The sequence below is a fragment of the Ranitomeya variabilis genome, chromosome 7, assembly GCF_051348905.1.
Source record: "Ranitomeya variabilis isolate aRanVar5 chromosome 7, aRanVar5.hap1, whole genome shotgun sequence".
NCBI lineage: Eukaryota > Metazoa > Chordata > Amphibia > Anura > Dendrobatidae > Ranitomeya > Ranitomeya variabilis.
The window spans coordinates 238,612,359-238,626,785 of NC_135238.1; the positions used below are offsets into that span (position 1 = coordinate 238,612,359).

A 14,427-nucleotide genomic window follows, 5' to 3' on the forward strand; every position below is an offset into this window, starting at 1 on the left:
CACAATCTGCTATTACTGAAGTCGCCTGTATCATGACTGGATATTCTCTCTTCCTCCAGTCACATCCAGTGCTGCAGCAAAGCGCTGTGCCCTCTGGATGGTATGAGTGATTGCAGCTCTGGCTGTGACTGGAGTACAAGATGTGATACAGGGGCTATGGAGGCATGGGTTTGGGATGTGTCTTGGCACGAGGGTAGAGAGGAGCGTCAACGTGATGGCTGGATGTCTGCCGCTCGCTCGCAGGAGGGTTGTCACCGTGGCAGACTCGGCTCTGTTACTCCTGCAGTCCATGAAATGTTCTGTTACAAGAGGTATTTTTATTGTCCTATGAATCCTATAGCCACTGGGCACTACAACTCCCAGCACGTTCGTCCTGTAGGCTGCAGCACTAGACGTTGGGCACTTTATCTCCCTCCGCACGTTATCACTAACCTTTTTATATCGGTCTATAATCATTTACAATGAAGGTGATAAGGTTTATGGTTCTGTTTCCACCTTGGCCTCTTACAGCTTTGCCTGTGACTAGAGTATATTTCCATTCTGTCTTCTGCTGTAATCCCAGCCAGAGCTGCAGTTACCGTTCTTCCAGCCCCTACCGCTGCTATTATCTAGACTTCTCTGTTGCATCAGACAGGAAAGAACAACGTTTTGAATGCAGCTCTGGCTGTAACTGGAGTAGAAGCAATAGGAAACATTACTTGTAGCCTTCACTTGTGGGTGGGGTTAGGCTAAGCTCCGCCCTCTTCCTCGTAGTCACTATTGTATTTTCTGTCATTTTCGCACTAACAGGATTTTTACTCTTTTTGATATTGAAGCTTTTGCTGTAGAGCAGAATGTAACTTATTTTATTTTTTATGGCGATTCGTTGTAGACACCAGATCACATCTCCAGTTTGTACTGAACCAATTTCCGGGGAAATGATTCTATTTGACATCAAATTAAAAACAAACAGATTTGTCTTTCTGATTTTCACTCTCCGGTTCTGACTTTATTCCTTGGCAGGAGACGAGCATCCGCTCCCGTCAGGAAAGTATCGACATTGCGCCATAGATCATAAGCTGAATGAGGCAGAGTTCTGTAGAAACGACCACACGCAAGAGCGGAGGAAAAGTAAAAATCCCCGATTTGTGCAGGAGCAGTCGGCACCCAGCTTTCCACAGATCCTGAACTCCTCTACTGCTGGGAAGCATGTGAGACTGTCCAGTCCTTTGTCACAGTTTCCATAGTGACGTTTCCATGTAGAATCCTCCAGTGCTGGATACATTGTATCTAAAGTGACAGACAGTAGACACCACACATCCCTCACAACCTCCATTCTTTACACTGCAGGCAGCGCCCACAGGGGAAGCAATAAGATTTACAATACAGAATAACTTGTTCTCTCACTTTATGACCAAGTGACTCAGAAATACCCGAGGCTCCGTCTCTAACTCCTGACATATAGTAGGGTGCCTGCAGCCGTTACAGAAAAGTCAAACTTCTTCTAAACTTTGTTTATTACAAAGAGCGAATAAAACAATCTGCAGATTTTTATTGTAAACAAAAGTTTATGGCACAAATCAAACATTGAGCGCCTTCTGAGCACTTCCCCTGAGCCCTGGCACCATTAGATTTGGCACATATGTATGAGACAATGGTCCGCCATCATTTCCAGGATCCATAGTGCCCACCCCACGGGGGCTGCGTTATGGGGGTTTCTCGCGCTTCTCCCAGGAGTGAACGGCTGGGTTGCTGGTTTTAAGGTATTTAGAATAAGCAGCTTGGCCGCAGGATCTGACCCTCAAGCCGTCACTTTAAGTGCACTTGTGGTTACCCCACATATTCCTTAAAGGGCCAGTTACACAACACCGCTCTATATGATGTCCACACACCGCTAGGGACAGATAACCCCTTTAACACTTGGTTCTTGCTGGTTCTGCCCGTATCCAACTTATAGCACAGGTCATAGGTCATCAGAGCGGTAATTAATACCCTGCTCCGTAAGCATTCAGTCCCAGTAGACGACCCCTCCAAGGATCGGGAGCAGCCCCCGCTGAAGTGTCCTGGATACACGGCCCAATATAGAACATGACGCTTCTGTGACCGCAGCCACCACATTCATATTTAAAGGGACAGTAACGCAAGGCTTAAAGTGAGTGCAGCAGATAATTTCCCTCATTCGACGCACAAATAAAACACTAGACTGTCAGCCTGAAATGGCTGATAACAGAGAACAACAAACTGTACATTGTCCATTTAAAATCTCCATAGCACCTGTGAGTGCAGCCAATATTCAAGGATCGTTTCCTGCCCGAGGTCACAGTCCATTCACCCTACGACAGGGAGCGTCGCTGATCGGACATGGCAGCCGCCCGATGTAACAGATAATCCCGCAGATTACTCAGCTACTCCACCATAATCCGGCCGACGGAGATCTCGTAATGTCTGGAGAGCGGCCGCCCCCCGATCATCAGGAAAACCTCCTCGGCCAGATCCCCGCAGGAACGTGCAGGCGGTGGACATTCCTCCTCCAGGAGCGTAAAAGACTCGTTCTCGTATCCGCTCATCAGACGCTGCTCATCAGCACCGGAGGAGAAGGAGCAGGAACAGAGGACGGGGGTCGCCGGCCGCTCCGCAAATGTCTTCATCTCGATGAGGTTGGACTTGGAGATTGTGGACACTTTACTGGAGCCCAAAGTAAGAAAAGAATAAATCTTCTCCACGGAAGAATCAGGGCCGGGCGCCTCCACGTACTCACCGCACAGCAAAGAGGCCCGGCGGCCAGAGGTGGCAGCACCGTCCACCGCAGCCACGGAGTGATACATCCGCGCACAGTCCACTCTCTGCTTCACCCGGGAGATTTTCTTCCAAGAGCGAGAAGCAAAATCATATTTCCACAAGTTATGTGCAGGAGTGCGAGATGGTAAACCTCCCCCGACGATCCACAGACAGCCGCGATGGAGCACACAAGCATGGCCAACTGACTTCGGGGGCCCAGAGCTTCACATATCCAGAAAAGAGAGGAAAAAGAGGGAAGACATATAACTACTATAATACTGCCCCTACATACAGGAATATAACTACTATAATACTGCCCCTATGTACAAGAATATAACTACTATAATACTGCCCCTATGTACAAGAATATAACTACTATAATACTGCCCCTATGTACAAGAATATAACTACTATAATACTGCTCCTATGTACAAGAATATAACTGCTATAATACTGCTCCTATGTACAAGAATATAACTGCTATAATACTGCTCCATGTACAAGAATATAACTGCTATAATACTGCTCCTATGTACAAGAATATAACTACTATAATACTGCTCCTATGTACAGGAATATAACTACTATAATACTGCTCCTATGTACAAGAATATAACTACTATAATACTGCCCCTATATACAGGAATATAACTACTATAATACTGACCCTATGTACAACAATATAACTATTATAATACTGCTCCTATGTACAAGAATATAACTACTATAATACTGCCCCTACATACAGGAATATAACTACTATAATACTGCCCCTATGTACAAGAATATAACTACTATAATACTGCCCCTATATACAGGAATATAACTACTATAATACTTCCCCTATATACAGGAATATAACTACTATAATACTTCCCCTATGTACAAGAATATAACTACTATAATACTGCTCCTATGTACAAGAATATAACTACTATAATACTGCTCCTATGTACAAGAATATAACTACTATAATACTGCTCCATGTACAAGAATATAACTGCTATAATACAGCTCCTATGTACAAGAATATAACTACTATAATACTGCTCCTATGTACAGGAATATAACTACTATAATACTGCTCCTATGTACAAGAATATAACTACTATAATACTGCCCCTATATACAGGAATATAACTACTATAATACTGACCCTATGTACAACAATATAACTATTATAATACTGCTCCTATGTACAAGAATATAACTACTATAATACTGCCCCTACATACAGGAATATAACTACTATAATACTGCCCCTATGTACAAGAATATAACTACTATAATACTGCCCCTATATACAGGAATATAACTACTATAATACTTCCCCTATATACAGGAATATAACTACTATAATACTTCCCCTATGTACAAGAATATAACTACTATAATACTGCTCCTATGTACAAGAATATAACTACTATAATACTGCTCCTATGTACAAGAATATAACTGCTATAATACTGCTCCATGTACAAGAATATAACTGCTATAATACTGCTCCTATGTACAAGAATATAACTACTATAATACTGCTCCTATGTACAGGAATATAACTACTATAATACTGCTCCTATGTACAAGAATATAACTACTATAATACTGCCCCTATATACAGGAATATAACTACTATAATACTGACCCTATGTACAACAATATAACTATTATAATACTGCTCCTATGTACAAGAATATAACTACTATAATACTGCCCCTATGTACAAGAATATAACTACTATAATACTGCCCCTATATACAGGAATATAGCTACTATAATACTTCCCCTATATACAGGAATATAACTACTATAATACTTCCCCTATGTACAAGAATATAACTACTATAATACTGCTCCTATGTACAAGAATATAACTACTATAATACTGCTCCTATATACAAGAATATAACTACTATAATACTGCTCCTATATACAAGAATATAACTACTATAATACTGCTCTTATGTACAAGAATATAACTACTATAATATTGCCCCTATATACAAGAATATATCTACTATAATACTGCCTTCTATGTACAAGAATATAACTACTATAATACTGCTCCTATGTACAGGAATATAACTACTATAATACTTCCCCTATGTACAAGAATATAACTACTATAATACTGCCCCTATGTACAAGAATATAACTACTATAATACAGCCCCTATGTACAAGAATATAACTACTATAATACTGCCCCTATGTACAGGAATATAACTACTATAATACAGCCCCTATAGACAAGAATATAACTACTATAATACTGCCCCTATATACAAGAATATAACTACTATAATACTGCTCCTATGTACATGAATATAACTACTATAATACTGCCTCCTATGTACAGGAATATAACTACTATAATACTGCTCCTATGTACAAGAATATAACTACTATAATACTGCCCCTATAGACAAGAATATAACTACTATAATACTCCTATGTACAAGAATATAACTACTATAATACTGCCCCTATGTACAAGAATATAACTACTATAATACTGCTCCTATGTACAAGAATATAACTACTATAATACTGCCCCTATGTACAAGAATATAACTACTATAATACTGCTCCTATGTACAAGAATATAACTACTATAATACTGCCCCCTATGTACAAGAATATAACTACTATAATACTGCTCCTATGTACAAGAATATAACTACTATAATACTGCTCCTATGTACATGAATATAACTACTATAATACTGCCCCCTATGTACAAGAATATAACTACTATAATACTGCCCCTATGTACAGGAATATAACTACTATAATACTGCCCCTATGTACAAGAATATAACTGCTATAATACTGCCCCCTATACACAGGAATATAACTGCTATATTACTGGTCTCACCTGGTTTTGATGACTGACCAGATATGTCTTCGGAAATCAAATCTCCAGAAATCGTTTTGTTCGGACATATTCTTTAGTCCACCAAACAAGAACATAGCAGCATTATGCGTCACACAGGAGTGTCCATGCCGGGGCCCCGGGCCCAGACCACGTGTGTGAGGGCTCAGCTGTGACCACTTCTGTGAATCTGCCAAAGAAGAGACCGTGACCATTAATGTGATATGTTATATCGGGGGCAGACATTCACAACTGTTGCAGTTTCTTTTTATAGAACGACCCACGCAGACTGTGGAGATTACCAAAATCAATCATCCAGAATTCCTCCACTGCCCCCTCAATATCGAAGTAGCCTCCGTAAACAAACATGGCCGACTGGTACACGACCGCACTGTGTCCCTTCCTATTCGTGGGCCTATTCTCCTGTAATACACAGAAAAGCTTTACTTCTATGTAGCTCCGCCCCCGAGGAGCAGCGACATAACTAATATTTACCTGTCCTTCACTGGCCTTCACTTCAGACCATCGTCGTGTTTCTGATGGGAGAAATTGTAATCACATAACACAGGACTCTTCGCCGCTCCTCGTCTCCTTTATTACCTTGTTACCATTAGATTATCTATGATTATCCAGTTCTCAATGTAAATTAGTTAACGCCCTCGCTGAGAGGATCAGAGGAATGAACAAAGGAGAAGGGTGATGCTCTGAGCAGAATATGGCAGATTAATGCACTCTTCCCCTTTTAAAAATTTGCATTATTCACATATTGTACTATTAAAGGGATACTCCAGAGAATAAAAAAATAAAATTGTTCACATTGACATAACTTACATTCAAGGCCGGCTTTAGGGGCAGGCAGACTAGGCAGCTGCCTAAGGCCCCCACTCCTCCAGGGGCTCCCAGCCAGTGGCCTGCTGCTAATACCACACCACACAGCCGCTATGGGGCCCGTGAGTAAGAGGGGCCCGTGTGTGTCTCTGCCCTATACTGTGTGTGTGTCTGCACTATACGGTCTGTGTGTTTCTCTACTATGCTGTGTCTACACTATACTGCGTGTGTTTCTCTGCACTATATTGTGTCTCTGCACTATACTGTCTGTGTGTGTCTCTGTTCTATGCTGTGTGTGCCTCTGCACTATACTGCGTGTTTCTCTGCACTATACTGTGTGTGTGTGTCTCTGCACTATACTGTATGTGTCTGTCTCTACACTATACTGTGCGTTTGTCTCTGCACTATACTGTGTGTGTGTCTGTGCACTATACTGTGTATGTCTGTCTCTGCACTATACTGTGTGTCTGTGCACTATACTGTGTGTGTGTGCACTATACTGTGTGTGTGTCTGCACGATATTGTGTGTGTGTGTTTGTGCACTATACTGTGTGTCTCTGCATTATACTGTGTCCCTGCACTATATTGTGTGTGTGTCTGCACTATACTGTGTGTGTCTCTTCACTATACTGTGTGTGTGTCTCTGCACTATACTGTTTGTGTTTGCACTATACTGTGTGTGTGCGTGTCTCTGCAATATACTGTGTGTCGGCACTATACTGCGTGTATGTGTCTGCACTATACTCGGTGTCTCTGCACCATACTGTGTATGTGGGGGGCTGCAATATACTGTGTGTGAGGGAACTGTTCTATACTGTGTGTGGGGGGGCTGCATCATACTGTGTGTGGGGGTTGCACTATACTGTGTGTGTGGGGGTCCATTATACTGTGTGTGTGGGGGGCTGCATTATACTTTGAGGGGGCTACATTATACTGTGTGTGGGGGGGTCCATTATACTGTGTGGGCTGCATTATATTGTGTGTGGGGGGGGGCTGCAGTATACTCTATCAAGGACCATGGCAAGTGCATTCTACTATAAGTAATATATGGGACCTGAATTATACTATGTCGAATGAGTTCAATATTGTTGATTGCTCGTTTTAATGGCCTGAACTCAGCGCATGTTATTACAACTGAAATGTTCGTATGATGGTGCAATATGTGAGCATTTGGGGTCCCACTTTAAACTTTTGCCCAGGGCTCCACTTCATCTAAAACCGTTCCAGCTCACATCAATATTAGTAGTGTTTTCCAAAGTCATCACATGTATAATTCTAAACTACTCAGCGAGAGAACCGCCCTTCCTTTTGGGGCGCCATGTTGCAGATCGGGGGGAGTGGCTTGGTTCTACCTCCCAATGCAAGCCCCCCGTATACCACCTCAGAGAAGAGCCTGCCTTACTTTTTATTATGCCTGCCAGCCCCCTCCATGCTGTATGTCCTGATTTTCTGTTTGTAATGTAATTCCATTTTCTCTGCTCCGCCTGCTCTATGGGATCTATGGCCGCTGCTTCTCCACAGCTTGTCTGTGTCAGTCACAGCTTCATCTCCTTGACATGTCACAGACAAGCTGCCGGCTGCTAGCGCTGAACAAGCCTCATGTGCTGCGCTGCGCGGGGAGTCAGGGCTGCGCGGGGAGTCAGGGCTGCGCGGGGAGTCAGGGCTGCGCGGGGAGTCAGGGCTGCGCGGGAGGTCAGGGCTGCGCGGGAGGTCAGGGCTGCGCGGGAGGTCAGGGCTGCGCGGGAGGTCAGGGCTGCGCGGGAGGTCAGGGCTGCGCGGGGAGTCAGGGCTGCGCGGGGAGTCAGGGCTGCGCGGGGAGTCAGGGCTGTGCAGGCACAGGGTCACGATAGGTCACAGACAAGGAGTGCAGCTGCAGGCAGGGGCATGATGCCCAGCTGTGGCTTGTTCTGTGCTCTCCTGTGTCCCCCCACAGTCTTTCCCAGCCTGAATGTGACAAGTGACGCTCCCGTCCCCTCCTTGCTCCTCTCTGACTCCTCAATGAGCGTAGAGGAACACAGGACCTCAGACTCGGTCACATGATCTGTGGCTGTATGGAAGGGGTGTCTGTCAGGGGGCGTGGCTTCCATTAGAAGCCTTGATGAAGCCACGCCCCCAAAGCGTGGCACCGCGTCCCAGGAGGAGCCCTCAGGAGCTGCACACAGTGAATTCTTCTGATTAGCAGATAATCTGATCACATACCAGTGTGAATCCGTTTCATCATCACCCCGGAGTATCCCTTTAATGTATAATCGGGCTCTCATAGACCTGCTGGGGGAAGGGACACCTGCACAAACTCCAATAAACAGGTGCTGTCCCTTTAAGAACCAGTGGGCCACATCGGACACGCTCCTGTTAACCCCACACGTGCCGTTTCTCACCTGTGCCGTACATCCAGAGCGGGGTCATCTCTCGAGTTGCCCCAAAGTCTACCATCCCCCCGAATACATAGAGCCGGCCCTGCGGAGACAGAAGCGGAATTCAACACTGCGTTCCCCTCAATGTGGCTACAAAGTCTCTATTCTTCCATTGAAATTAAAGGGGTCCCGGCCACAGAGGAGCGTGACGCAACATAAAGGGGAGGGGCAATGATTGGCGGGAGAGCGGCGCAGTCACCTCGTGGGCCACCATGGAGTGTCCTTCCAGTTTATCGGGGGCTTGTCGAGAGCTCGGAAGCTGCTCCCATCGTCCAAGAGCTGAAAACGAGAGGCTGAGAGTGATGACGAGTACGAGGAAGTGTCACATTGTGTTTACCAAACAGAAGACGCCAAAGGAATGTGCCCAGGAGCTCCGCCAGGAAGCTTAAAGGGGCGGTGCACTAATGATGGCAGCTCCTGGGGGCACCCGTCCTTGGCTGCGGCTCATCACATAACAATGCCGGCATTGTAACAAATGTACCAGGAAAATGTCGCTCACCTATACTGTAGCGCCAGAAATCCCCCAGGACGGTGTCCTGCCTGCCGCCATGGACGTACACGAAGCCGTTATACGCCACCGCGGCGTGCTTGAAGCGGTCACATGGCACCTTCTCCCTGCGGGACAGCGGCTCCCAGGCACAGTCAGCGCTCTCCGTGATCATTCTCGCCAGATCCTCCGCATGGTCTCACACTGCCCCCTGCAGCCGGGAAGACAAAAATGGAGACTACAATGTAAGATGACCTGGATGGGCTCAGGGGCGACCGACTCCTGCGCGCCAAAGTCAGAAAGAACGGCCAAGATGGCACCGAAGCTGCACAGGGAGCTACAGCCGCCCCTGCCTCCGAAACACTGGGGAGAAGGGCCGGAGCGCTGCTCTGAGGGTCAGCAGCTGGAAAATGCAGTAAAGGGGTCGTCCACCTCCGGAGACACGTTCGTGGAATCGAATCCAGCGCCGACCAGACCGCCGCTAATATCCTATATCCGTATAATAATATATATATACACGCGCAGTCCTGTGCAAATGTATCATACTAATTTATACACTGAGATAATGAAGAAAAGAGAAATGAACATTCAAACAATATCTGGTGACCGCCCGTCTCCTCCATCATCAGTATCTGGTGACCGCCTGTCACCTCCATCATCAGTATCTGGTGACCGCCCGTCTCCTCCATCATCAGTATCTGGTGACCGCCTGTCACCTCCATCATCAGTATCTGGTGACCGCCCGTCTCCTCCATCATCAGTATCTGGTGACCGCCTGTCACCTCCATCATCAGTATCTGGTGACCGCCCGTCTCCTCCATCATCAGTATCTGGTGACCGCCTGTCACCTCCATCATCAGTATCTGGTGACCGCTCGTCACCTCCATCATCAGTATCTGGTGACCGCCTGTCACCTCCATCATCAGTATCTGGTGACCGCCCGTCTCCTCCATCATCAGTATCTGGTGACCGCCCGTCTCCTCCATCATCAGTATCTGGTGACCGCCCGTCTCCTCCATCATCAGTATCTGGTGACCGCTCGTCGCCTCCATCATCAGTATCTGGTGACCGCTCGTCTCCTCCATCATCAGTATCTGGTGACCGCTTGTCACCTCCATCATCAGTATCTGGTGACCGCCCGTCTCCTCCATCATCAGTATCTGGTGACCGCCCGTCTCCTCCATCATCAGTATCTGGTGACCGCCCGTCATCTCCATCATCAGTATCTGGTGACCGCCCGTCTCCTCCATCATCAGTATCTGGTGACCGCCCGTCTCCTCCACCATCAGTATCTGGTGACCACACATCACCTCCATCATCAGTATCTGGTGACCGCCCGGCTCCTCCATCATCAGTATCTGGTGACCACCCATCACCTCCATCATCAGTATCTGGTGACCGCCCATCACCTCCATCATCAGTATCTGGTGACCGCCCGTCTCCTCCATCATCAGTATCTGGTGACTGCCCGTCTCCTCCATCATCAGTATCTGGTGACCGCCCATCACCTCCATCATCAGTATCTGGTGACCGCCCATCACCTCCATCATCAGTATCTGGTGACCGCCCGTCGCCTCCATCATCAGTATCTGGTGACCGCCCGTCGCCTCCATCATCAGTATGTGGTGACTGACAGTCCTGGAGGTGATGATCAGCCTGGATTCCCGATCTCCCATCATCCAGGCTGTCAGGGATCACATGAAGAGACTGAAGGATCCGCTGGGCTCAGCCTCGGACTGGCCCCCAGGGTAACAGGACAATCCCCCGGCGGGCCGCTGTGCAGATCAGGGCAGTACTTGGCATAATTCACTTAATTCTCTGCATACAGAAAAAAGCCGCATCTCCTGAACCCGACCACCCAGTTATTATATAGAGGTAAATTTGTGAACGAGGTGACAGTGGCCCCAAAGTCAATGTTACTGGGGGGCCCGACACTGACTGAGCCTCACACACCGGAGATCCGGCTCCTCACATGATGACAATTTCTCACTCTGCACAATGTTATTTCCCCTCCGACTTCTCTACTGTTCTGTATACGGGGGGGGGGGGGGGGGGACACTGGAGCCACACAGGGGCCAAGACATCTGGGGGCCACATCCTCCTCCAGATCAGTGAGCAGCTTTTGTAACAGACACGTAGAGGGCCCCGTCTATCGCCCTCACACAGGGGGGCCCCGTCTATCGCCCTCACACAGGGGGGCCCCGTCTATCGCCCTCACACAGGGGGGCCCCGTCTATCGCCCTCACACAGGGGGGCCCCGTCTATCGCCCTCACACAGGGGGGCCCCGTCTATCGCCCTCACACAGGGGGGCCCCGTCTATCGCTCACACAGGGGGCCCCGTCTCATCCTCACACAGAGGGGCCCCGTCTCTCGCTCTCACACAGGGGGCCCCGTCTATCGCCCTCACACAGGGGGGCCCCGTCTATCGCCCTCACACAGGGGGGCCCCGTCTATCGCCCTCACACAGGGGGGCCCCGTCTATCGCCCTCACACAGGGGGGCCCCGTCTATCGCTCACACAGGGGGCCCCGTCTCATCCTCACACAGAGGGGCCCCGTCTCTCGCTCTCACACAGGGGGCCCCGTCTCTCGCTCTCACACAGGGGGCCCCGTCTATCGCCCTCACACAGGGGGGCCCCATCTATCGCCCTCACACAGGGGGGCCCCGTCTCTCGCTCTCACACAGGGGGGCCCCGTCTCTCGCTCTCACACAGGGGGGCCCCGTCTCTCGCTCTCACACAGGGGGGTCCCGTCTCTCGCTAACACACAGGGGGGCCCCGTCTCTCGCTCTCACACAGGGGGGCCCCGTCTCTCGCTCTCACACAGGGGGGTCCCATCTCTCGCCCTCACACAGGGGGTCCCGTCTCTCGCCCTCACACAGGGGGTCCCGTCTCTCGCTAACACACAGGGGGGCCCCGTCTCTCGCTCTCACACAGGGGGCCCCGTCTCTCGCTCACAGAGGGGGGCCCCGTCTCTCGCTGCTGTTTATATGGTTGGTGTTTCCCGTTTCCTCGTGGGCGGTGCTGGTGAATGAGGGCGGAGTTAACAATCTGTGAATTATCTGATTGGCCCCCAGGAGCCGCCGCTCACACAGAGACGTCCCCCAGTCCTGACCCCGGCACAGGCTTTGCTGATATCACACGGGGTCTCCGCAGCCCCTAGATCTACAAGTCACCGCTGGATAAGGCTACGTTCACATTTGCGGTCCTCGCCGCAGCGTCGGGCGCCGCAGCGGCGCCGCATGCGTCATGCGCCCCTATATTTAACATGGGGGCGCATGGACATGCGGCGCACTTGCGTTTTGCGCCGCATGCATCGCTGCGGCGCCCGCGTCGGTGCGCAGAGGACGCAGCAAGTTGCATTTTTGCTGCGTCCAAATTCAATGAAAAAAACGACGCATGCGGCGCAAAACGCAGCGTTGTGCATGCGTTTTGCTGCGTTTTTATTTGCGTTGTGCGTTGCGGCGCCGACGCTGCGGCGCACAACGCAAATGTGAACGTAGCCTAACAACTCTGCCAATATTACGTGGCCACATCGGGAGGCGCCGCGATCTGCACGATACTGAGTGGCATGTCGTGATACCCAGTCAGTGTCAGCGCTCCTCCAGCTGTGGGTGTAACGGTCTCCACACTGCCTTGTATCGTTACACAACTGATTACTGACAGAAGCTCATCACCGCGATATCACTCACCTGACAGCGGACATATCCCGACAGCGACACTCCGGCCCAGAGAGCGGAGAAAACCCGACAGGGATGACGTCACCGCATGTCCCGCACAGAGGGGAGGGGCGAGGACGGATGAGGGCGGAGTAAAACGTCTCAGCAGTGAGGACCCGCCCCCTGTGCGCAGCAGCGACACCTGGTGGTAAAAGTCGAAACAGCCCAAATCTCATTTATTAAAACAATAAATAGTTTAAACCCATCAATAACCGAGCAGAAGAGAATGCTGGGAAATCTGACACTGACACTGCAATGTATGTACACAGTGACTGCACCAGCAGAATAGTGAGTGCAGCTCTGGAGTATAATACAGGATGTAACTCAGGATCAGTAATGTAATGTACGTACACAGTGACTGCACCAGCAGAATAGTGAGTGCAGCTCTGGAGTATAATACAGGATGTAACTCAGGATCAGTAATGTAATGTATGTACACAGTGACTGCACCAGCAGAATAGTGAGTGCAGCTCTGGAGTATAATACAGGATGTAACTCAGGATCAGTAATGTAATGTATGTACACAGTGACTGCACCAGCAGAATAGTGAGTGCAGCTCTGGGGTATAATACAGGATGTAACTCAGGATCAGTAATGTAATGTATGTACACAGTGACTGCACCAGCAGAATAGTGAGTGCAGCTCTGGAGTATAATACAGGATGTAACTCAGGATCAGTAATGTAATGTATGTACACAGAGACTGCACCAGCAGAATAGTGAGTGCAGCTCTGGGGTATAATACAGGATGTAACTCAGGATCAGTAATGTAATGTATGTACACAGTGACTGCACCAGCAGAATAGTGAGTGCAGCTCTGGAGTATAATACAGGATGTAACTCAGGATCAGTAATGTAATGTATGTACACAGTGACTGCACCAGCAGAATAGTGAGTGCAGCTCTGGGGTATAATACAGGATGTAACTCAGGATCAGTAATGTAATGTATGTACACAGTGACTGCACCAGCAGAATAGTGAGTGCAGCTCTGGGGTATAATACAGGATGTAACTCAGGATCAGTAATGTAATGTATGTACACAGTGACTGCACCAGCAGAATAGTGAGTGCAGCTCTGGAGTATAATACAGGATGTAACTCAGGATCAGTAATGTAATGTATGTACACAGTGACTGCACCAGCAGAATAGTGAGTGCAGCTCTGGGGTATAATACAGGATGTAACTCAGGATCAGTAATGTAATGTATGTACACAGTGACTGCACCAGCAGAATAGTGAGTGCAGCTCTGGGGTATAATACAGGATGTAACTCAGGATCAGTAATGTAATGTATGTACACAGTGACTGCACCAGCAGAATAGTGAGTGCAGCTCTGGAGTATAATACAGGA

The 14,427-nt window shown here is 48.3% G+C and overlaps 1 protein-coding gene across 3 annotated transcripts; it reads right to left on the reverse strand.

Moving 5' to 3' along the window:
* Positions 1-1,053: 1,053 nt before the first annotated feature.
* On the reverse strand, positions 1,054-13,176 carry LOC143784722 (host cell factor 2-like). Of its 3 annotated transcripts, none has more exons than XM_077273281.1 (8): positions 13,051-13,176; positions 9,373-9,571; positions 9,073-9,152; positions 8,838-8,916; positions 6,127-6,167; positions 5,934-6,054; positions 5,635-5,821; positions 1,054-2,979 (listed from the first exon to the last, which is right to left on the reverse strand). In XM_077273281.1, the coding sequence occupies exons 2-8, from the start codon at positions 9,533-9,535 to the stop codon at positions 2,385-2,387; spliced, it is 1,266 nt and encodes a 421-aa protein (XP_077129396.1). In that variant the 5' UTR covers positions 9,536-9,571; positions 13,051-13,176; the 3' UTR covers positions 1,054-2,384. The 3 variants fall into 3 exon arrangements, with proteins under 3 accessions (XP_077129396.1, XP_077129395.1, XP_077129397.1); XM_077273280.1 differs by having other exon boundaries at positions 1,467-2,979; positions 5,934-6,072; XM_077273282.1 differs by lacking the exons at positions 5,934-6,054; positions 6,127-6,167 and having other exon boundaries at positions 1,467-2,979.
* Positions 13,177-14,427: the final 1,251 nt, after the last annotated feature.

Excerpts from the sequence above, each read along its gene's own strand:
- LOC143784722 (XM_077273280.1), bottom strand. The coding sequence starts at position 9,535 with ATGATCACGGAGAGCGCTGACTGTGCCTGGGAGCCGCTGTCCCGCAGG. Across the intron at positions 5,822-5,933 it reads ATTCTGGATGATTGATTTTG|ATTCACAGAAGTGGTCACAG; the intron begins GTAATCTCCACA and ends CTTCTTTGGCAG. Across the intron at positions 2,980-5,634 it reads TGGTCAGTCATCAAAACCAG|CTCTGGGCCCCCGAAGTCAG; the intron begins GTGAGACCAGTA and ends GGATATGTGAAG.